Below are 26,500 nucleotides of genomic sequence, written 5' to 3' on the forward strand. Positions count from 1 at the left end.
ACACACACACTCACTCACACACACACACACTCACACACACCACACACACACACTCACACTCACACTCACACACACACACACACACTCACACTCACACACACCACACACACACTCACTCACACTCACACTCACACACACACACACACTCACACACACCACACACTCACTCACACACACACACACACACACACACACACTCACACTCACACTCACACACACACTCAGTCACACTCACTCACACACACATTCACACACACACACACACACACTCACACACACACACTCACACACACACACACACACACATACACACTCACACACACACGCATGTGTTCACATGATTCAACGCCGTCTCTCTGCAGCTCCAGACGATAACCCCAGTGAGGTCAAAGGTCATGGCACGGAACACAATAATCTGGTCATCACGTGGAAGGTGAGACGCTGATCTTTAATAAACACACAATGATCATGTTTATACAGTGTGATGTTTTTAGTCACACACACATTATTTATATAAAACTCCCGTTATTTTAACTCACGATGTCCACTAGAGCCCCTGGAAATCTGCTGTAGTTCTTTACAGATTCAAACCACAGGGTTAAAAAAAATATTCCTTTTTGCTTAACCCTCTGGGGTCGGCAAACGCGCCGGCGTTTTTTACATAGCAGCAAAATAGACATAAAATACTCCGTCATTTTTGGTCATACAGACTTAAATAATATGAAAAAATAAGCTGTTAAATGTCTACTTTTTTATGTCCACTACAATCGAAATAAAACATTGTGCTTTTGTAAAATAAAGAAAATAAACAGGGTGTGTGTGTGTGTACGTGTGTGTGTGGTGTGTGCGGTGTGCATGTGGTGTGTGCGTGTGGTGTGTGTGCTCCGCAGCCGCTGACGGGGCTCCAGGCGAACGGCCCCGGGCTGCAGTATACGGTGCTGTGGCGTCAGCAGGGCGTGGAGAAGGACTGGACCTCCGTCAGCGTGGCCAACGTCTCCAAGTTCGTGGTGTCGGGGACGCCCACGTTTGTGCCGTACGAGGTGATGGTGCGGGCGCAGAACGCCTACGGGCCCGGCCCCGAACCCGCCGCTGTGATCGGCCACTCCGGAGAGGACTGTGAGTCTCGCGCCTTTAGCATTAGCGCTCGACTAGCGTAGCGCTGCTAACTCCCAGAATGCTGTGTGCAGTTCCCTCGGCGGCCCCGGGTCTGGTGGCGGTGGTGGTGTTGAACAGCACGCTGGCGGAGGTGCACTGGGAACACGTTCCTGCGCGATCCGTGCGCGGGCGACTGCAGGGCTACAAGGTACGCACTCGTGAAGCGTTGCTTGGTCACTGGTGGAGCTAAACTGGTATTATCTAATTGTGTAGTTAAATTTACCAGCTGACAGATATTCAACATAATTCATGTGTGAGACAGTCTAACAGTGTGTGTGTGTGTGTGTGTGTGTGTTGTGTGTGTGTGTGAGAGACAGTCTAACAGAAGGACTGTGTGTGTGTGTGTGTGTGTGTGTGTGTGTGTGTGTGTGTGTGTGTGTGTGTGTGTGTGTGTGTGTGTGTGTGTGAGACAGTCTAACAGAAGGACTGTGTGTGTGTGTGTGTGTGTGTGTGTGTGTGTGTGTGTGTGTGTGTGTGTGTGTGTGTGTGAGACAGTCTAACAGAAGGATGGACAAAATATAGATATCAGATATCAACTGAGTTCATAACTCTGAGTTCTTGTCATGTTTTATTAGCATTTTCTAAACTATAGCGAATAAACTGATAATGTGAGGAATGTTGAAGTGTCAGAATATATGGCCCTGTTTTTTAAAAATAAATTATGCTTATGAAAACAAGATGACATTTGTTCCTGGGAAATGTTTAGCAGATTTGAGCATGTGATCTTAGACCAGTGCATGCTGGGATATGTAAACGAGTGGAAACTCTGTTGTCGTGTGCAGGTTCATTACCGGCGCGAGCGGAGTTTACACCGGCACAACTCTCACCACGGCGAGCAGCGGAGCGAGAGCTTCGGGCCCAACAGAACCCGCGGGAAGCTCCCGGACCTGCACCCGTTCAGCGTCTACAGTCTGCATGTGACGGCGTTCAACAGCCGCGGGGAAGGACCCGCTAGCACCACGCAGCGATACGAGACGCCGGAGGGCGGTGAGCGCATCTGAACACTCGCTCAACCCGCTTTATTCACTCATATTATACATTCAACAATGTGGAAGCTTGTTTCCCACATGGAATAAAAGAAGAAAAAAAAGGTCCTTGAGACTTTATTTCTCACAATTCTGACTTTCCGCGCAATTGCAATTTTTATCTCTCAGTTTTAACTTTTTCTCGCTATTGCAATTTTTATCTGGCAATTCGTGCTTTTCCTCGCAATCGTGAGTTTATTTCTCGCAATTCTGACTTTTTTCACAATCGCGACTTTTTATCTCAGTTTTGACTTTTCTCATAATTGTACGTTTTTATCTCGCAGTTCTGACTTTTTCTCGCAATTGCAATTTTTATCTCGCAATTCTGACTTTTTTCCTGCAGAGCTTATTTACAGCTGAAATTGAGCTCGTTTCATTAATGATGAACTTTACTCAGTTAGTTAACTGATCTGAATCATGACTCTGATCTTCTGTAGAGCTGCTTCACAGCTGAATGTCTCATATTTGATGAAGTTTGCATCATTGATTCTGTTATTTTCCTGTTTATCTCTGTGAAACTGCTCTAAGAACGATCTGTACTGTATAAAGCGCTGTAGAAATAAAGCTGACTTGACTTGACGGCACAGATTTTGTGGTCTGTATGGTTGCAGTTCCCGGCGTGCCGTCGTTCTTCCGCGTGTCGGCTTCGGATCTGGACTCTCTGACGCTGGAGTGGGCTCCGCCTCACGAGAGGAACGGCCGCCTCACCGGATACACCCTCAGATATCAGACGGGTGAGAGAACCTCTCCTCACCTCAGATCTAAATCTACAGCAGCTTATGATTGGCTGAAATAACGTGACCCCGCCCCTTTCCGCTCTCGCTCCGCCTCCAGTCAACAGCAGCCATGACGTGGGTCTGCTGGATGAGATGGATCTTCTGTCCAATCAAAGCAGTGTAACCCTGCACAACCTCCATCACAGCACGCGCTACAAGTTCTATTTCAGTGCCAAAACGCAGCAGGGATCCGGTCCTGCACTCACCGAGGAGGCCGTCACCATCCTCCACAGAGGTACGTCCACTAGACAGGGCGCACTACCATCCTCCACAGAGGTACGTCCACTAGACAGGGCGCACTACCATCCTCCACAGAGGTACGTCCACTAGACAGGGCGCACTACCATCCTCCACAGAGGTACGTCCACTAGACAGGGCGCACCACCATCCTCCGCAGAGGTACATCCACTAGACAGGGCGCACTACCATCCTCCACAGGGGTACGTCCACTAGACAGGGCGCACTACCATCCTCCACAGGGGTACGTCCACTAGACAGGGCGCACTACCATCCTCCACAGAGGTACGTCCACTAGACAGGGCGCACTACCATCCTCCACAGAGGTACGTCCACTAGACAGGGCGCACCACCATCCTCCACAGAGGTACGTCCACTAGACAGGGCGCACCACCATCCTCCACAGAGGTACGTCCACTAGACAGGGCGCACTACCATCCTCCACAGAGGTACGTCCACTAGACAGGGCGCACTACCATCCTCCACAGAGGTACGTCCACTAGACAGGGCGCACCACCATCCTCCGCAGAGGTACATCCACTAGACAGGGCGCACCACCATCCTCCACAGAGGTACGTCCACTAGACAGGGCGCACCACCATCCTCCACAGAGGTACGTCCACTAGACAGGGCGCACTACCATCCTCCGCAGAGGTACGTCCACTAGACAGGGCGCACTACCATCCTCCACAGAGGTACGTCCACTAGACAGGGCGCACTACCATCCTCCACAGAGGTACGTCCACTAGACAGGGCGCACCACCATCCTCCGCAGAGGTACATCCACTAGACAGGGCGCACCACCATCCTCCGCAGAGGTACATCCACTAGACAGGGCGCACCACCATCCTCCACAGAGGTACGTCCACTAGACAGGGCGCACCACCATCCTCCACAGAGGTACGTCCATTAGACAGGGCGCACTACCATCCTCCACAGAGGTACGTCCACTAGACAGGGCGCACTACCATCCTCCACAGAGGTACGTCCACTAGACAGGGCGCACCACCATCCTCCGCAGAGGTACATCCACTAGACAGGGCGCACCACCATCCTCCACAGAGGTACGTCCACTAGACAGGGCGCACCACCATCCTCCACAGAGGTACGTCCACTAGACAGGGCGCACCACCATCCTCCACAGAGGTACGTCCACTAGACAGGGCGCACTACCATCCTCCACAGAGGTACGTCCACTAGACAGGGCGCACCACCATCCTCCGCAGAGGTACATCCACTAGACAGGGCGCACTACCATCCTCCACAGAGGTACGTCCACTAGACAGGGCGCACCACCATCCTCCACAGAGGTACATCCACTAGACAGGGCGCACCACCATCCTCCACAGAGGTACGTCCACTAGACAGGGCGCACCACCATCCTCCACAGAGGTACGTCCACTAGACAGGGCGCACCACCATCCTCCGCAGAGGTACGTCCACTAGACAGGGCGCACCACCATCCTCCACAGGGGTACGTCCACTAGACAGGGCGCACCACCATCCTCCACAGAGGTACGTCCACTAGACAGGGCGCACTAGGTTTGATGCGTTTAACCTTTTCATGTACAAACGTCGCTTACGGGGAGGAATGTCAGAATCCTGTGTGTGTTTACCTTCTGATCTTTTAATCTTTCCTTTTTATAAATGTCCTCCTTCTCTTTCCTCCTGACACTCGCTGCTGTGACCTCTGACCTGCTGGAGTCACGTGATGCTGTGTGAGTGTGTGTATGTGTGTGTGAGAGAGAGTGTGTGTGTTTTCCAGGAGCTCTGGCACCCCCCCCCCCTCCTCCCCCCAGCACACGGGTACAGTCGCTGTAGTGACCTCATCAGTAGCCCCGCCCCTAACACGCTAACGGCACATGTCATTTCCCGCCTCACTCTACTCACTCAGTGAACAGCGGCTCTGGGTCAGTCGTTCAGTTTCTCCTCACGGATCCGGAGCTGATGCTTGTGTCTCTCTCTCTCAGCGCCGGCCATCGCTCCTGCGTTCGGGAACGTCAGCTCGTCCGTGAGCGAGGACGGAGCGCTGATCAGTTGGGAATACTGGGGTCCCGAGAAACACCTTTATGTTGAATATATTATAGACAACAGTAAGACTCCTGCATGCGTGTGTCGTGCAAACACATGAACATATAGAGTAGAGCTCATGTAGTCACTAACAGAGCTGACCGACCGCGATACACTGCAAAACATGATCCGGCTCCTAAACATTCCTAAACCAGGACACATCCACTGGAGAAGCACAAGGACTGAAGATATTACGTCTTGTTTAATTAGTTCGATCTTCAGTCGTTGTTCTTCTCCAGTAAATGTGTCTCGATGTAAGAATGTTTTGATGTTTGTGCTGGAAAACGAGACTGAGGAAGAGCCTCATGTTTTGCAGTGAAGCCTCATAACGGTTGAGTTTAGTAGATTAACAGTATAGGAGGTCAGAAGGTGCAGAGATCTGAACGGAGTGTGTGCTGGAAACCCTCAGGTGATGAAGACTGGCACACAGAGAAGGTCAACGGCTCTCAGTTCCACGTGCTTAAGGGTTTGAAGGAGGGTTTGTCCTACAAGGTGCGCGTGGTGGCCGGAGGTCGGGAGGACGAGCGCTCACGCCGGCGCTCTGAGGAGCTGTTGGTCACGCTCCCAGGTGAGGCTTCCTCTCAGCCTCAAGGCCTTGTGGGATACGTGCCCGCTGTGATGCATGCTGGGAGATGTGTTGATGAGCGTCTGCATGAGTCTGCGTCTGCGCTCATGGGTCTTTATCCACTGATCAGCATGATTGTTTCCGCACAAAATGAGGCTCTTCCTCAGTGTCTCCGTCTTGTTTTTCAGTACAAATATTCTTAAAGGGGACATATCATGAAAATCATACTTTTTCCGTGTGTAAGTGCTATAATCGGGTCCCCGGTGCTTCTGACGTGAAAAGTGAAACCCAGTAACTTTGTTTTGTTGACCCTTTCTCTGCAAGCATGACAAAAATAAACCGATCAGATTTCGCTCCTACATTACCGGCCCTTAATCTGCACGATTATAACATTACCGGCCCTTAATCTGCACGTTTATAACATTACCGGCCCTTAATCTGCACGTTTATAACATTACCGGCCCTTAATCTGCACGATTATAACATTACCAGCCCTTAATCTGCACGATTATAACATTACCGGCCCTTAATCTGCACGATTATAACATTACCGGCCCTTAATCTGCACAATTATAACATTACCGGCCCTTAATCTGCACGTTTATAACATTACCGGCCCTTAATCTGCACGATTATAACATTACCGGCCCTTAATCTGCACGTTTATAACATTACCGGCCCTTAATCTGCACGATTATAACATTACCGGCCCTTAATCTGCACGATTATAACATTACCGGCCCTTAATCTGCACGATTATAACATTACCAGCCCTTAATCTGCACGATTATAACATTACCGGCCCTTAATCTGCACGTTTATAACATTACCGGCCCTTAATCTGCACGATTATAACATTACCGGCCCTTAATCTGCACGTTTATAACATTACCGGCCCTTAATCTGCACGATTATAACATTACCAGCCCTTAATCTGCACGATTATAACATTACCGGCCCTTAATCTGCACGATTATAACATTACCGGCCCTTAATCTGCACGATTATAACATTACCAGCCCTTAATCTGCACGTTTATAACATTACCGGCCCTTAATCTGCACGTTTGTAACATTACCGGCCCTTAATCTGCACGATTATAACATTACCGGCCCTTAATCTGCACGATTATAACATTACCGGCCCTTAATCTGCACGTCTATAACATTACCGGCCCTTAATCTGCACGATTATAACATTACCGGCCCGTAATCTGCACGTTTATAACATTACCGGCCCTTAATCTGCACGTTTATAACATTACCGGCCCTTAAACTGCACGTTTATAACATTACTGGCCCTTAATCTGCACATGATGATATGATCAGTGTAACTTCACAACAACTACATAAATGTCTCCACTAACATTCAGAAACGTCTAAAAGTGAAACTCTGAGTCTCTCCGTAAGGCTGCACTCGCTACTGGTTACTCTGGGATTCTGGATGAGTGAGATTGGCCTGTTCTGTTATTGCTGGAGTTTCTGAAGCTGCTTCTTCTTGGTTTTGAACGGCGGCTGGCAATCAGCGTATCAGGTGCATTAGCGCCACCTTCTGCTCCGGAGTGTGCTCTGCTCACACCCAAGAAGGGGCAAATTTGACAAGCAATAATAAAGGATCTGGTATTTTGAGCTGAAATTTCACACACACATTCTGGCGACACCATAGATTTATATATATCTTGTGAAAAGGGGCGTAATATGTCACCTTTAAATCAAGGTACATGTACTGGAGAAACACAGACTGGAGATATTAAGTGTGCTTTATGTCATCGATGTGTGGAAGACGAGAGGAACACTGAGTGTGTGTTTGAGCGTCCCTCGTGTGTTCGTGATCCTCCGTGACGCGCTGCCGAACGGATCTGCCGTGTCTCATGCTCCTCCTCTTCCTCCTCTTCCTCAGCGATGGTGAGTCCGCAGGTGGACATCGCCACTCAGGGCTGGTTCATCGGGCTGATGTCGGCCATCGCTCTGCTCATCCTCATCCTGCTCATCGTCTGCTTCATCAAGAGGAACAAGGGCGGGAAATATCCAGGTGTGCACATTCACTTTTAATCCTTTAGCACACATTTATGTCACATAACGCCAATTAACGTTTTATTTGGTTCAAGTAGCGAAAGCGTTTTTTTATGGTCTTAGTATTAAAGGAGTAGTTCATTTCAGAATGAAAATTTCCTGATTATTTACGTCATCCAAGATGTCCGTGTCTTTCTTTCTTCAGTGGAAAGTATATTAAAGCTACACTGTGTAATTTTTGAAGTTGATTCTTAGCAAAAAACACTTTGTTCATTATTATATGTTTCTGTATAATAGACACTACCTCTGTATTATATGTGCTCATTCATGTGTAATTACTTCCACCAACTAATCAAGTATTCTCGTAAGCGTAGAATCTGCCGTTTATAATACATCGCTCGAATGGTGGCAGCCATGTTGCGCCTCCATCTTGAAAATACATTAGCCAAAGAGGGACATACCGTATTTTCCGGACTATAAGTCGCTCCGTAGTAAAAGTCGCAACAGTCAAAAAAATGCGTCATGAAGAGGAAAAAAACATATATAAGTTGCTCTGGACTATAAGTCGCATTTATTTAGAAATTTATTTCACAAAATCCAAGACCTGGAACAGACATTTAATCTGGAAAGGCGAGTTATTCAGCTGCACAACAGCACACAGAACAACAGCTGAATAGTGTCCGGTGTGTTAGCGTAACACATTAACAGTTATTCAGCTCCACAACAGCATAAAGAGCATATACCTGAGGCTGAATAGGCTAAACTAACATTAGCCAGCGAGTCCAACAAGTCACCGGTCAGCAAGTTCACCAGCTCCCGATCTCACTCCTCAACATTGAACTTTTCATCCTCTGTGTCGCTTCTGAACAACTCCGCTAACTAGAGCGCCCTCTCGCGGCTGCAGACGGTAATGCTTTCTCTTGGTTCATCTCAGTCAGTATGAATTCATTTCATTCATTATGAATTCATATAAGTCGCACCTGACTATAAGTCGCAGGACCAGCCAAACTATGAAAACTAATGTTTTAATGAAGCACTGGCCCATTCACCTGAGCAACCAGTATTGATTCTGGGGGATATGAATTCATGTGATCTGTCAACTTTTTTACCTGCCCTACATCAATATGTTGATTGCCCGACTAGACTCTCGCGTATCTTGGATAAATGTTATGGCAATATTGCCGAAGGATACAAAGCCATCTGTCGCCCCCCTCTGGGGAAGTCGGACCACAATATTGTACATTTACTTCCCAGATATCGGGCTAAGATTAAACGAGAGAAACCGACTGTGAAACAAGTACATTTGTGGACTGAACGGAGCAAAGAACAACTGAGAGACTGTTTTGAACAGACGGACTGGCAATTGTTTTTTAATGCTAATGACAATGTTCATGATATCACTGAAAGTATTACGTCCTACGTAAATTTTTGTGAGAGCAACTGTGTTGAAACAAAAACTGTATGTATATACCCAAACAATAAGAATTGGCTTACAAAAAATTTAAAAGTATGCCTTAATGAGAGGAAGGTAGCCTTTACGACGGGGGATAAGGAACTAGTTAGAGAGAAAAATAGAGAACTTAGGGGGAAAATTAAAAGTGCTAAACTAGAATATAAAAATAAAATTGAAAGTAAATTCCATAAGGGTAATGTAAAGCAAGCTTGGGAGGGACTAAATGCGATGATGGGAAGGAAGGGAAAGAAAACGAACCCCACTCAATCTCATAATGTATCTTTTGCTGATGAACTAAATGTATTTTTTGGCAGATTTGACACTGGTGATTGTAGCACTGAGGTTGATAGGATCTGTTCTGATATCCCCTTATATGAAAACATTACCCTGGAAGAATATGAAATTGCATACTGCTTGTCCCGCACAAAATCAAATAAGGCACCTGGACCTGATGGGTTGAATGGGCGTGTACTAAAGGATTGTGTTTATCAATTGACTGGGGTCTTTACACAGTTATTCCAGCTTTTGTTGAATACACGAATAGTACCAAACCTATGGAAGGTATCCACAGTTGTCCCAGTACCCAAAATTACAGGAGCAAAAGGGTTAAATGATTTTAGACCAATATCATTAACGTCTGTGTTGGGGAAATGTATGGAAAGAGTAATTATGCGGCACTTAATGTATTTTGTGAGTGAGGTCTTGGATCCATTACAATTCGCATATAAAAAAGCAAGAGGTACTGATGATGCAGTTTTAACATTATATAATTCAGTTGCTGAGCATGTACAATTAACTTCAAATTATGCCAGAATTTTGTTTTTAGATTTCACATCAGCTTTTAACACGATGAAGATTCACATTTTAATTCAGCGACTGATTGATTTGGGGGTAAATGGTGGACTTATCTGGTGGATTAAAGATTTTCTATCTAATCGCCCGCAAAGAGTGGCTATTAATGGCAAACTGTCTGGAATTATTACATTAAATACAGGAGCCCCTCAGGGAGCAATTTTATCACCAATACTATTTTCTTTGTACATTAATGAGTATAGGATAAAAAATGAGGGGTTTAGTCTTCTTAAATATGCCGATGATATGGCACTTGTGGGTCTTATGAAAGTGGGAGATGTTGGTAGTGCTTCTGTATATTATGAACAGGCTGAAGCACTTTTTGAGTGGTGCCAGTCGAGTGCACTGGTGATAAACACAAATAAGACAAAGGAGTTGGTAATAACTGGAGACAAGCGTAATATTTTGGGGTTGGAACCTGTAGTATTAAATGGAAATCCAATAGAATTTGTCAGCAATTTTAAGTATTTGGGGACATATATTGATGCCCAATTAAATTTTTTAGAAAATACTGATAGCATTTGTAAGAAGGCTCACCAGAGGTTACATCTAATTAGGAGGTTGAATCACTTTGGTGTGAGCAAGATTATACTCGAAATGGTCTATAAAAATTTTGTGGAAAGTATTCTGGTTTTTAATATGACATCATGGTATGGTAACCTGACTGTTGTGAATAAAGCTAGACTGTCTAAGATTGTGAATGAGGCAAGCAAAATAATTGGTAAGACACAGAGACACTTGAATGATCTTTATCGTGGAAAAAGTAAGGAAAAGGCTTTAAAGATAGTAGGGGATGTTTCTCATCCTCTACATAGCAAGTTTCAATTGCTGCCATCTGGAAGACGTTATAGGCAACCACGAGTAATTAGGAAGGTTTACCAATTATCCTTTGTGCCAAATGCTGTCAAGATTTTAAATGGTAATGATTGATGTGTGTTTTGATGTGTGCTTTGTTTATTTTATGTGTAATGTATTGTTGTACTGATGTATGTGAAGACAGAGACAAATTTCCACTACGTGGACAATAAAGTAAAGTAAAGTAAAGTAAAAGTATGTGTGACTTATAGTCCGGAAAATACGGTACCTGGAAATTCAAGCTTCGCCTTTCGCGTTTCACACTCAGCGGCGCCGTGACGAATGCGACCGGAGATTACTCGCGACTGCCGGCAGATTTTAAATAATAGGCCACCGTAGGAGTTAAAACGCCATTATCACATTAAAACGCCCTCGGAATGGGAGGGGCTAGAAAGTAATATTCAGTTGGTAGTCATATACAATTTCACCGCTAGATGGGAGTAAATCTTACACAGTGCAGCTTTAAGGTGTTTGAGGAACACACTCCAGATGTTCTCCATATAGTGACTTCAATGGTCCAGCGGGTCGAAGGTCCAGATGTGAGTTTCAGCTTCAAAGTCTCTCTCGATCCAGCCGAGGAATAAGAGTCTCATCTAGACACACCAGCGGCCATTTTATATAGAAATACACATTTATACACTTTATAACCACAGATGCTGGTCTTCCACTCGCTGCGATGGACACACATTACGTCATCACAAGAAGATGATTTGTGTGTGCGTGTGTGAGTGTGTGTGTGTGCGTGTGTGTGTGCGTGTGTGTGTGCGTGCGTTTGTGTGTGTGTGTGTGTGTGTGTGCGTGTGTGCGTGTGTGTGCGTGCGTGCGTGCGTGTGTGTGACTCTGATCTCTGATGTTTGTCTCAGTTAAAGAGAAGGAGGACGCTCACGGAGACCCGGAGATCCAGCCCATGAAGGAGGACGATATAACGTTTGGAGAGTACAGGTGAGAGAGCGCTGACCTGACCCCTGACCCCTGACCTCTGACCCCTCAGGAGACCACACCTGCACTTCTCCAGACTCTGGGATTCTTCCTCTGACCCGGACAGTTTTACAGGACGATCCGCATTGATGAACTTGGTTTCCGGCAGCGTGTGTGTCCTGCCCCAGTATATCCCTGTCCCGCTGGCGATCTCTAGTGTACAGATCTCCTGAACATGTGCGTCTCCTCCGGCTCTGTTCTGCTCGCGGGACGCCTCGCACTTTACTCCTGTACAGCAATATTCTTTTATATCATTAAACGATTTCCTTGATTTTTTGAGATGATTGCAGCAGATGTTTATCTTTCCTCATCCGTCACGTGATGTGAATATGACTGACATGCTTTTATTCCAGCGCACACACTCCCACACTAACCTTCACGTGTAGAAGCAGAGTGTGTGTGTGTAGCAGACTGTACTCTGTGTGTCGAGCTTCAGTCCTGTAGTGTGCGCTAGATGCACACACACTCGTCTCTGATCTCAGTGTGTGATGTCGACGTCACACACACTGAATCCAGGCGGAAGGTAAGCGGGAATCTGCATGCGGATCCACTGGGAGAAACACACCATTCCAGGATCACACTTCTCTTGAAGCGCACTGAGACCGACTCAGCAGAGCCCAGAGTAACTGATCACATCTGGATCACTGCACAGCACACACACATCGAGTGCTTATAACTGATCACATCTGGATCACTGCGCACAGTACACACACAAGTGCTTATAACTGATCACATCTGGATCACTGCACAGCACACACACATCGAGTGCTTATAACTGATCACATCTGGATCACTGCACAGCACACACATCGAGTGCTTATAACTGATCACATCTGGATCACTGCACAGCACACACACATCGAGTGCTTATAACTGATCACATCTGGATCACTGCACAGTACACACACATCGAGTGCTTATAACTGATCACATCTGGATCACTGCACAGTACACACACATCGAGTGCTTATAACTGATCACATCTGGATCACTGCACAGTACACACACATCGAGTGCTTATAACTGATCACATCTGGATCACTGCACAGTACACACACATCGAGTGCTTATAACTGATCACATCTGGATCACTGCACAGTACACACACATCGAGTGCTTATAACTGATCACATCTGGATCACTGCACAGCACACACACATCAAGTGCTTATAACTGATCACATCTGGATCACTGCACAGCACACACACATCAAGTGCTTATAACTGATCACATCTGGATCACTGCACAGCACACACACATCGAGTGCTTATAACTGATCACATCTGGATCACTGCACAGTACACACACATCGAGTGCTTATAACTGATCACATCTGGATCACTGCACAGTACACACACATCGAGTGCTTATAACTGATCACATCTGGATCACTGCACAGTACACACACATCGAGTGCTTCTAACTGATCACATCTGGATCACTGCACAGTACACACACATCGAGTGCTTATAACTGATCACATCTGGATCACTGCACAGCACACACACATCGAGTGCTTATAACTGATCACATCTGGATCACTGCACAGTACACACACATCGAGTGCTTATAACTGATCACATCTGGATCACTGCACAGTACACACACATCGAGTGCTTATAACTGATCACATCTGGATCACTGCACAGCACACACACATCGAGTGCTTATAACTGATCACATCTGGATCACTGCACAGCACACACACATCGAGTGCTTATAACTGATCACATCTGGATCACTGCACAGTACACACACATCGAGTGCTTATAACTGATCTCATCTGGATCACTGCACAGTACACACACATCGAGTGCTTATAACTGATCACATCTGGATCACTGCACAGTACACACACATCGAGTGCTTATAACTGATCACATCTGGATCACTGCACAGTACACACACATCGAGTGCTTATAACTGATCACATCTGGATCACTGCACAGTACACACACATCGAGTGCTTATAACTGATCACATCTGGATCACTGCACAGTACACACACATCGAGTGCTTATAACTGATCACATCTGGATCACTGCACAGTACACACACATCGAGTGCTTATAACTGATCACATCTGGATCACTGCACAGTACACACACATCGAGTGCTTATAACTGATCACATCTGGATCACTGCACAGTACACACACATCGAGTGCTTATAACTGATCACATCTGGATCACTGCACAGCACACACACATCGAGTGCTTATAACTGATCACATCTGGATCACTGCACAGTACACACACACAAGTGCTTATAACTGATCACATCTGGATCACTGCACAGCACACACACATAGAGAGCTTATAACTGATCACATCTGGATCACTGCACAGTACACACACATCGAGTGCTTATAACTGATCACATCTGGATCACTGCACAGCACACACACATCGAGTGCTTATAACTGATCACATCTGGATCACTGCACAGCACACACACATCGAGTGCTTATAACTGATCACATCTGGATCCCTGCACAGTACACACACACAAGTGCTTATAACTGATCACATCTGGATCACTGCACAGCACACACACATCGAGTGCTTATAACTGATCACATCTGGATCACTGCACAGTACACACACATCGAGTGCTTATAACTGATCACATCTGGATCACTGCACAGCACACACACATCGAGTGCTTATAACTGATCACATCTGGATCACTGCACAGTACACACACATCGAGTGCTTATAACTGATCACATCTGGATCACTGCACAGTACACACACAAGTGCTTATAACTGATCACATCTGGATCACTGCACAGTACACACACATAAGTGCTCATAACTGATCACATCTGGATCACTGCACAGCACACACACATAAGTGCTCATAACTGATCACATCTGGATCACTGCACAGTACACACACAAGTGCTTATAACTGATCACATCTGGATCACTGCACAGTACACACACATCGAGTGCTTATAACTGATCACATCTGGATCACTGCACAGTACACACACATCGAGTGCTTATAACTGATCACATCTGGATCACTGCACAGTACACACACATCGAGTGCTTATAACTGATCACATCTGGATCACTGCACAGTACATACACATCGAGTGCTTATAACTGATCACATCTGGATCACTGCACAGTACACACACATCGAGTGCTTATAACTGATCACATCTGGATCACTGCACAGTACACACACATCGAGTGCTTATAACTGATCACATCTGGATCACTGCACAGTACACACACATCGAGTGCTTATAACTGATCACATCTGGATCACTGCACAGCACACACACATCGAGTGCTTATAACTGATCACATCTGGATCACTGCACAGCACACACACATCGAGTGCTTATAACTGATCACATCTGGATCACTGCACAGCACACACACATCGAGTGCTTATAACTGATCACATCTGGATCACTGCACAGTACACACACATCAAGTGCTTATAACTGATCAAATCTGGATCACTGCACAGTACACACACATCGAGTGCTTATAACTGATCACATCTGGATCACTGCACAGCACACACACATCGAGTGCTTATAACTGATCACATCTGGATCACTGCACAGCACACACACATCGAGTGCTTATAACTGATCACATCTGGATCACTGCACAGCACACACACATCGAGTGCTTATAACTGATCACATCTGGATCACTGCACAGCACACACACATCGAGTGCTTATAACTGATCACATCTGGATCACTGCACAGCACACACACATCGAGTGCTCATAACTGATCACATCTGGATCACTGCACAGTACACACACATAAGTGCTCATAACTGATCACATCTGGATCACTGCACAGTACACACACATCGAGTGCTCATAACTGATCACATCTGGATCACTGCACAGTACACACACATCGAGTGCTTATAACTGATCACATCTGGATCACTGCACAGTACACACACATCGAGTGCTTATAACTGATCACATCTGGATCACTGCACAGTACACACACATCGAGTGCTTATAACTGATCACATCTGGATCACTGCACAGCACACACACATCGAGTGCTTATAACTGATCACATCTGGATCACTGCACAGCACACACACATCGAGTGCTTATAACTGATCACATCTGGATCACTGCACAGCACACACACATCGAGTGCTTATAACTGATCACATCTGGATCACTGCATAGCACACACACATCGAGTGCTTATAACTGATCACATCTGGATCACTGCACAGTACACACACATCGAGTGCTTATAACTGATCACATCTGGATCACTGCACAGTACACACACACAAGTGCTTATAACTGATCACATCTGGATCACTGCACAGTACACACACACAAGTGCTTATAACTGATCACATCTGGATCACTGCACAGTACACACACACAAGTGCTTATAACTGATCACATCTGGATCACTGCACAGTACACACACATCGAGTGCTTATAACTGATCACATCTGGATCACTGCACAGCACACACACATCGAGTGCTTATAACTGATCACATCTGGATCACTGCACAGCACACACACATCGAGTGCTTATAACTGATCACATCTGGATCACTGCACAGTACACACACATCGAGTGCTTATAACTGATCACATCTGGATCACTGCACAGTACACACACACAAGTGCTTATAACTGATCACATCTGGATCACTGCACAGTACACACACATCGAGTGCTTATAACTGATCACATCTGGATCACTGCACAGTACACACACACAAGTGCTTATAACTGATCACATCTGGATCACTGCACAGTACACACACATCGAGTGCTTATAACTGATCACATCTGGATCACTGCACAGTACACACACATCGAGTGCTTATAACTGATCACATCTGGATCACTGCACAGTACACACACATCGAGTGCTTATAACTGATCACATCTGGATCACTGCACAGTACACACACATCGAGTGCTTATAACTGATCACATCTGGATCACTGCACAGTACACACACATCGAGTGCTTATAACTGATCACATCTGGATCACTGCACAGCACACACACATCGAGTGCTTATAACTGATCACATCTGGATCACTGCACAGCACACACACATCGAGTGCTTATAACTGATCACATCTGGATCACTGCACAGTACACACACATCGAGTGCTTATAACTGATCACATCTGGATCACTGCACAGTACACACACATCGAGTGCTTATAACTGATCACATCTGGATCACTGCACAGTACACACACATCGAGTGCTTCTAACTGATCACATCTGGATCACTGCACAGTACACACACATCGAGTGCTTATAACTGATCACATCTGGATCACTGCACAGTACACACACATCGAGTGCTTATAACTGATCACATCTGGATCACTGCACAGTACACACACATCGAGTGCTTATAACTGATCACATCTGGATCACTGCACAGTACACACACATCGAGTGCTTATAACTGATCACATCTGGATCACTGCACAGTACACACACATCGAGTGCTTATAACTGATCACATCTGGATCACTGCACAGTACACACACATCGAGTGCTTCTAACTGATCACATCTGGATCACTGCACAGTACACACACATCGAGTGCTTATAACTGATCACATCTGGATCACTGCACAGTACACACACATCAAGTGCTTATAACTGATCACATCTGGATCACTGCACAGTACACACACATCGAGTGCTTATAACTGATCACATCTGGATCACTGCACAGTACACACACATCGAGTGCTTCTAACTCGATCACATCACAGTTTCGGTGCTTATGATCAGATTACACGTCCTCTTTACTGATTACATATTATTCACACAGCAGATTATTCCCTGAATCCTCATTGTTCGCTTTTACTGCACATTTTGCTTTAAATTGACATGTAGGTGAACAAGCAAAATAGGTATTTTTAGTAAGTGCTTTTTTTTGTTTTTAAATAAAACATTTCTTTTAAAATAAAAACAATAAAAAACACATTTAACAATAAATTCACTTACTAAAAATATATTTTGCGGGTAAAGAAAAATTATATAGTTTTTTTTAATAAAAAAATGAAAAAATTTCACTTACTAATATATATATATATATATAATTATTATTTATTTATTTTTAGCTGCAAAATATATTTTTATGGAAGCTTCTTTCCGCCACAGAATAAAACATTTTAAAAGATGATTGCGACTTTTTATCTCACAGTTGAGAGTTTCTCGCAATTCTGGCTTTATATCTTGTATTTTTGAGAAATAAAGTCGCAATGACTTTTACTATTTTTCATTCTTTGGCGGAAACAAGCTTCCATACTTTTAAGTTTGCGTTTTAAAAAAAAATAAAAAATATAGATTTTAAAATATAAACACTTACTAAAAAGATATTTTGCAGGTAAACAAACAAGATGTTTTTTAAAAAAAAAAATTTTTTTTAAGTAAAATTTTTCTTTTATGATTTGTATTATTTTTATGATTTCGTTAAGTATTAGCTTTTCATGAACTCTGATGTATTGTGATGTTTAATGCACTTAAAGTTCATGGAAATAATGGAATGTAATTTCTGTTTTGTTTATGGTTTTCCATCAGTGTGTTGCAGAATAATCTGTGATCGACTATAATCTAATAATCACATCAGTAACTGCAGTCTATAGTCCCCACTGGCAGTGTGTGTTACAGCAGATTCAGGGGAAGTGTGTCCACACGTCACGTCCATCAGCCGTCGTGTGTGTGTGTGTGTGTGTGTGTGAGTGAGTGTGTGTGTGTGTGTGTGAGTGTGTGTGTGTCTCTGCATGATCAGATGCTGCTGCTGCTCTTCATCTTCACGCTTGGATGCTTCATGCGTCTGATGGTGGATCATAACTGAGATGATTTAAAGCTGTAACACTTGCTTTGAGATTGACGTCACGTGTGTGTGATGTTACATGTGCATGTGTGTGTGTCATGTTCTGTCACGAGTTCACTGCAGTCATGATGCTCCTCCTCAGTGTCTCATGGTCCGGCTCAAACATCGACACACTCATAACCTCCTCATTCCCTCGCGGGTCACAATGACCCGAAGACCTGGAATTATACGCGATTTATTTTGTTTTGTCCAGAAAGCTTATTTTATTTCATTTTGATTATATTTTTTAATGCCAATTATTATTTTTCTACCTTTAAATGACTAGATTTGATCAATAAATAAAGTCGTTTAAGCACATTCCACACATTCTTTCGACTTAAATTCAAAATAACTCACAATTTCATGCATAACCCTTTTAATTCAGCTCAAGATATCTAACGTCGGGTGTGTTTGCCGACCTCTTGTGGAAAAATAATAATATAAGATGATATTTCATGACTCTAGGTGGCCTTATAGCTCTTTATGGAGCAGATGAGCTGTTCCGCTGGGTCCTAAAGCCAGTTCTCTTCAGTTTGCATTCAGATACACGTGTAGACATTATACAAAAAAATTTTGGTAGAGTTTTAGCATTTTAACTTTGAATTCTGAGCATTTTTTGGTGACGGGAGGATTTGATACTTTTTTAACTTTCAACCACAAAACTGCTCGAATCCATTCAATTCTTTTTTTTTTTTTTTGTAGTTGTGGTTCAAGTGCAACAAAAGTCCTAGGGCCGTATCTTGCACCCAGCGCAATGGACTTTGTACACGACGCATGTATCATTCCTATTCTGCACCCGCGCACAGCGACTCTTCCCTCCACAGACGCACGTCGGTAAATTAGGGAATGAACTTGCGCTCGGGGGGGCGGTTCAGTGTAAAGAGGAGTGTGTTCCGGCGCAAACGTTCCCTGGTGATATTCTGCAGTTTCAGAAAACAACTCCGCCACTGACCAGGAGAAACCCAGTCTAAAGACAGCGGCGCCGCGCGTTAGTCATATGCTATTTTAAGCGTGCGTGCTTGGCCATTATGTAGCGTGTGAACAACACACACACTTTGATTCTCTCATCTAAACAGACGCAGCAGTTTTCATTTTTGCAAATCATACATTATTACAAGGAAAAATATTAACACACGAGGGAAATCATTGTTGTGTCCGTGAAGATGTGAAGAAATAGGCATAAATCTAGATTACACATTTACCCAAATTATTATAATAGCAATCCGCCGTTATAATAGCGATCCGCCGTTATAATAGCGATCCGCCGTTATAATAGCAATCCGCCGTTATAATAGCAATCCGCCGTTATAATAGCGATCCGCCGTTATAATAGCGATCCGCCGTTATAATAGCGATCCGCCGTTATAATAGCAATCCACCGTTATAATAGCAATCCGCCGTTATAATAGCAATCCGCCGTTATAATAGCGATCCGCCGTTATAATAGCGATCCGCCGTTATAATAGCGATCCGCCGTTATAATAGCGATCCGTCGTTATAATAGCAATCCGCCGTTATAATAGCGATCCGCCGTTATAATAGCAATCCGCCGTTATAATAGCAATCCGCCGTTATAATAGCGATCCGCCGTTATAATAGCAATCCACCGTTATAATAGCAATCCGCCGTTATAATAGCAATCCGCCGTTATAATAGCGATCCACCGTTATAATAGCGATCCGCCGTTATAATAGCAATCCGCCGTTATAATAGCAATCCGCCGTTATAATAGCGATCCGCCGTTATAATAGCAATCCGCCGTTATAATAGCAATCCACCGTTATAATAGCAATCCGCCGTTATAATAGCAATCCGCCGTTATAATAGCAATCCGCCGTTATAATAGCGATCCGCCGTTATAATAGCGATCCGCCGTTATAATAGCGATCCGCCGTTATAATAGCGATCCGCCGTTATAATAGCGATCCGCCGTTATAATAGCGATCTGCCGTTATAATAGCGATCCGCCGTTATAATAGCGATCCGCCGTTATAATAGCGATCCGTCGTTATAATAGCGATCCGCCGTTATAATAGCAATCCGCCGTTATAATAGCGATCCGCCGTTATAATAGCAATCCGTCGTTATAATAGCGATCCGCCGTTATAATAGCGATCCGCCGTTATAATAGCAATCCGTCGTTATAATAGCGATCCGCCGTTATAATAGCGATCCGCCGTTATAATAGCAATCCGCCGTTATAATAGCGATCCGCCGTTATAATAGCGATCCGCCGTTATAATAGCGATCCGCCGTTATAATAGCAATCCGCCGTTATAATAGCGATCCGCCGTTATAATAGCGATCCGTCGTTATAATAGCGATCCGTCGTTATAATAGCAATCCGCCGTTATAATAGCGATCCGCCGTTATAATAGCAATCCGCCGTTATAATAGCGATCCGCCGTTATAATAGCGATCCGCCGTTATAATAGCAATCCACCGTTATAATAGCAATCCGCCGTTATAATAGCAATCCGCCGTTATAATAGCGATCCGCCGTTATAATAGCGATCCGCCGTTATAATAGCGATCCGCCGTTATAATAGCAATCCACCGTTATAATAGCAATCCGCCGTTATAATAGCAATCCGCCGTTATAATAGCGATCCGCCGTTATAATAGCGATCCGCCGTTATAATAGCGATCCGCCGTTATAATAGCGATCCGTCGTTATAATAGCAATCCGCCGTTATAATAGCAATCCGCCGTTATAATAGCGATCCGCCGTTATAATAGCGATCCGTCGTTATAATAGCGATCCGCCGTTATAATAGCAATCCGCCGTTATAATAGCAATCCGCCGTTATAATAGCAATCCGCCGTTATAATAGCAATCCACCGTTATAATAGCAATCCGCCGTTATAATAGCGATCCGCCGTTATAATAGCGATCCGCCGTTATAATAGCGATCCGCCGTTATAATAGCGATCCGCCGTTATAATAGCGATCCGCCGTTATAATAGCGATCCGCCGTTATAATAGCGATCCGCCGTTATAATAGCGATCCGCCGTTATAATAGCGATCCGTCGTTATAATAGCGATCCGTCGTTATAATAGCGATCCGTCGTTATAATAGCGATCCGCCGTTATAATAGCGATCCGCCGTTATAATAGCGATCCGCCGTTATAATAGCGATCCGCCGTTATAATAGCGATCCGTCGTTATAATAGCGATCCGTCGTTATAATAGCGATCTGCCGTTATAATAGCGATCCGTCGTTATAATAGCGATCCGTCGTTATAATAGCGATCCGCCGTTATAATAGCGATCCACCGTTATAATAGCGATCCGCCGTTATAATAGCAATCCACCGCTATAATAGCAATCCACCGTTATAATAGCGATCCGCCGTTATAATAGCAATCCACCGTTATAATAGCAATCCGCCGTTATAATAGCAATCCGCCGTTATAATAGCAATCCGCCGTTATAATAGCGATCCACCGTTATAATAGCAATCCGCCGTTATAATAGCGATCCGCCGTTATAATAGCGATCCGCCGTTATAATAGCAATCCGCCGTTATAATAGCGATCCACCGTTATAATAGCAATCCGCCGTTATAATAGCAATCCGCCGTTATAATAGCAATCCGCCGTTATAATAGCGATCCGCCGTTATAATAGCGATCCACCGTTATAATAGCGATCCGCCGTTATAATAGCAATCCACCGCTATAATAGCAATCCACCGTTATAATAGCGATCCGCCGTTATAATAGCGATCCGCCGTTATAATAGCGATCCGCCGTTATAATAGCGATCCGCCGTTATAATAGCAATCCGCCGTTATAATAGCGATCCGCTGTTATAATAGCGATCCGCCGTTATAATAGCGATCCACCGTTATAATAGCGATCCGCCGTTATAATAGCAATCCGCCGTTATAATAGCGATCCGCCGTTATAATAGCAATCCACCGTTATAATAGCGATCCGCCGTTATAATAGCGATCCGCCGTTATAATAGCAATCCGCCGTTATAATAGCGATCCGCCGTTATAATAGCAATCCACCGTTATAATAGCAATCCACCGTTATAATAGCGATCCGCCGTTATAATAGCAATCCGCCGTTATAATAGCGATCCGCTGTTATAATAGCGATCCGCCGTTATAATAGCGATCCACCGTTATAATAGCAATCCGCCGTTATAATAGCGATCCGCCGTTATAATAGCGATCCGCCGTTATAATAGCAATCCACCGTTATAATAGCGATCCACCGTTATAATAGCGATCCGCCGTTATAATAGCGATCCACCGTTATAATAGCGATCCGCCGTTATAATAGCGATCCACCGTTATAATAGCGATCCGCCGTTATAATAGCAATCCACCGTTATAATAGCGATCCACCGTTATAATAGCGATCCGCCGTTATAATAGCAATCCGCCGTTATAATAGCGATCCGCCGTTATAATAGCAATCCGCCGTTATAATAGCAATCCGCCGTGGAACAAGCGCGCCGGCTCTTAAAGGGAATGTGAGTGGACGCTCTGATTGGTTTATTTCACGTTACTCCCAAACCACACCTATGAATAATGAAGCGACTTCAGACCAACACATTTTAGATTTGCGTCGAGCGCAAGAGTCGTTTATCCGCCGGTATAATAGCAACAGCGCCGGGATCCGCCCACAGAGTTACTTGCGTTTTGACACTTGCGTTTGAGAGCGTTACAATAGGGCCCCTAGAGTCTTGGACCCTCTGATGAACACTACATTTTTAAAAGATGAGTTTCGTGTGAAGTGAGCCGAGGGAAGGATGGGGTTGACCAGGACACACTCACTGGAGAAGCTCAGCGACTGCACATGCTCCTCGCGTCTGCAGCGAGTGTGTCCGCAGCGAGTGTGTCCGCAGCGAGTGTGTCCCGGCGGTGCAGATGTTTGACGCGCGTGGCGTGTGCAGTGTTTGCCTCTGGGTTCACCTGTGGTTTCTCTCGCAGTGAGGAGGACCGTAAGCCGCTCAGAGTTAGCCGGACGCCCTCCAGCGGGACGGTCCCGCGCGACGGCAGCGAGGACAGTTTAGTGGAGTACGCCGACTCCGGGGACACGCAGTTCAACGAGGACGGCTCCTTCATCGGCCAGTACAGCGGCAGGTCCGGGCCCCCGTCTCCGGTCATCAACTCGCTGGTGTAGGACTGACCCCAGACCACGATAACACACACTCACACTACTGGACTTCTCAAAGTAAAGGGGAAGCTTTCTGACCCCGTTAGCAGATACTGGTGTGTTATGTGCAAACGTGCTGAAATCCTATTTAAGCTTCTTCTTCTTCTTCTTCTTCTTCTTCTTCTTCTTCTTCTTCTTCTTCTTCTCCTTCTTCTTCTTCTGAGACTACATTTAAACAGACGATCAAACCGCTAGACTTACACCGAGCGCTCAAACCTTTTACACAATAACAGCTTCATCCACCGAGTGTCTGTCACTAGCAGAGCCTGGTCACTAGCTTAAGACATACTAGCATGCTAAATCATGTTAGCAACACTTTAATCATGTTAACAAGCATGCTCATTCATAATAGCAACGTGCTAATTCATGTTAGCCGCATGCTAAATCACATGTTAAAACATGCTAATAACCTGTTCAATCATGCTCGCAATGTGTTAATTTATGTTAGCAATGTGTCAAAACATGTTTGCAAACATGCTAATTCATGATAGCAATGTGCTAATTAATGCTAATAGCATGTTAAATCATGCTAGCAATGTGCTTATTTATGTTGGCAATGTGTCAAAACATGTTAGCAACATAGCCTACTCATTCATGCTAGCAAATTGCTAAAACATGTTAGCAAAGTGTTCAAACATGCTTGCAACATGTAGCAATTGGTAAGACATGTTAGTAATTTGTTAATTCATGCTAGCAATGTAATAAAACATGATAGCAAAATGTAGAATAACGTTCAACACATGCTAACAACATGATAGTATGTGCTAAGAAGCTAATGAAACCTTCAGGATTGCAGACAAGGCTTTGTCAAGCCAACATAAAACTTTGTCCCGAAGACTTTTACTTTGTAGTTTTAGGCACAAACTCTCTTTGTTTTGATGATTTTTCAGGAAGCACGTCTTCAGTTATTTTGCTAATCCTCCAGTAGATGTGTCCTGGTTTAAGAATGTTTAGATGTGCTGGAAAACAAGACGATCTTTGCACAGAATCCTGTACAGTTTACTCAATGGTGAACATGTGACACGCTCCTCACTGCTCCGCATCATCACATCACATGACCCGCATCCTGACCTGCGTGTGAACCTGTGCAGTTCCCATAGCAACCCCGTGAGGATGAGGATGAGGATGCTTCCTCACCTGAGTTCATGTGCTCATGGAGGATCCCGGAGCTCTTGATATTAGCGTGCGGCTACAATTCATCTCTATAGGGAGAAGTTCACAACAGAATAAATGCCTTATTTCATCCCACAATCAAAAGACATTTTTTTTATTATAGAAATTAAAGCCTTTTTTCTTCGCATTGCATGCACGGTTATTTTATGACGATTAAACCCCCAAATTCTCCTTCATAGAGTTAGAAGAGATCATACTCATCATCACTGCGATGGACAAAATATACTTCATTTTCTTGATGCATACAGTATTCTTTATAATTTCTGATTTTGGGTTTTTTCATGTAATTCACCATATTTCCATCTTGCCTTGTTCAGGTTGTGTAGGTCAGCTCATCGAAATGAACTGCGTATGAAAGATGTTTTTATGCTTTTTTCATAACTTGCATCAAGTTTGAATTTGAAATGTTAAATGTTGTTTTGTAAAGATATTTTGTTACTGTACATATAGCGAGAGTTTGTTTGGCTTGAGGACTGAAGTGTGTGTGTGTGTGTGTGTGTGTGCGTGAGTGTGTGTGTGTGTGTGTGTGTGTGTGTGTGTGTGCGCGCTTGCTTGTGTGTGTGTGTGTGTGCGCGCTTGCGTGTGTGTGTGTGTGTGTGCGCTTGGGTGTGTGTGTGTGTGTGTGTGTGTGCGCTTGCGTGTGTGTGTGTGTGTGTGTGTGTGAGATTGTGTGTGTGTGTGTGTGTGCGTGCGCTTGCGTGTGTGTGTGAGATTGTGTGTGTGTGTGTGTGTGTGTGTGTGTGTGCGCGCTTGGGTGTGTGTGTGTGTGTGTGTGTGTGCGCTTGCGTGTGTGTGTGTGTGTGTGTGTGTGTGAGATTGTGTGTGTGTGTGTGTGTGTGCGCTTGCGTGTGTGTGTGAGATTGTGTGTGTGTCTGCTGTGGTTTAGTTTATTCAGTGTTTTATTCAGTATTTATCTCATGTTTTATAATGTACCGCAGCTCTTGGTTTGTAAAGGGATTTTGTACTATAATGATTAATCTCAGAACTGTCAGAGATTTACTAACCCCACGTCTCATTTTACTGAAGTTCCAGTGGATGATATTTCAGCCTCTATAAGTATAATATGCAGAATAATATGGTATGAATAAATGTATTGCAATATACATCTCTTCTGTTTGAGTCATTTCTTGTTTCTTACACCATCTGAGAAAGTGTGTGTGTGTGTGTGTGTGTGTGTGTGTGTGTGTGTGTGTGTGTGTGTGTGTGTGTGTGTGTGTGTGTGTGTGTGTGTGTGTGGTGATTCTGGTAATTGTGCTGTTTTATTATTGCTTGACCTTAGTGCTGCTTTTGATAC

At 44.5% G+C, this 26,500-nt stretch overlaps 1 protein-coding gene across 17 annotated transcripts in view; it reads left to right on the forward strand.

Moving 5' to 3' along the window:
- nrcamb (neuronal cell adhesion molecule b) overlaps positions 1 to 26,309 on the forward strand; it is a 92,924-nt gene extending 66,615 nt beyond the window's left edge. For 8 of the 17 annotated variants that reach the window (XM_079604522.1, XM_079604523.1, XM_079604511.1 and 5 more), the window contains 11 exons: positions 363 to 433; positions 891 to 1,116; positions 1,188 to 1,303; positions 1,938 to 2,142; positions 2,792 to 2,914; positions 3,015 to 3,191; positions 5,164 to 5,286; positions 5,673 to 5,831; positions 7,728 to 7,859; positions 11,864 to 11,942; positions 23,808 to 26,309. In XM_079604522.1, the coding sequence (XP_079460648.1) occupies positions 363 to 433; positions 891 to 1,116; positions 1,188 to 1,303; positions 1,938 to 2,142; positions 2,792 to 2,914; positions 3,015 to 3,191; positions 5,164 to 5,286; positions 5,673 to 5,831; positions 7,728 to 7,859; positions 11,864 to 11,942; positions 23,808 to 24,000 (1,604 nt within the window). In that variant the 3' untranslated portion in view covers positions 24,001 to 26,309. Of the gene's footprint in view, positions 1 to 362; positions 434 to 890; positions 1,117 to 1,187; positions 1,304 to 1,937; positions 2,143 to 2,791; positions 2,915 to 3,014; positions 3,192 to 5,163; positions 5,287 to 5,672; positions 5,832 to 7,727; positions 7,860 to 11,863; positions 12,267 to 23,807 lie in introns of those variants that run through there. The other 9 variants (XM_079604518.1, XM_079604519.1, XM_079604516.1 and 6 more) reach the window with 4 other exon arrangements.
- The last annotated feature ends 191 nt before the right edge of the window (positions 26,310 to 26,500 follow it).

The sequence above is a fragment of the Phoxinus phoxinus genome (genome assembly GCF_949152265.1).
Source record: "Phoxinus phoxinus genome assembly, chromosome: 25".
NCBI classification, from domain to species: Eukaryota; Metazoa; Chordata; class Actinopteri; order Cypriniformes; family Leuciscidae; genus Phoxinus; species Phoxinus phoxinus.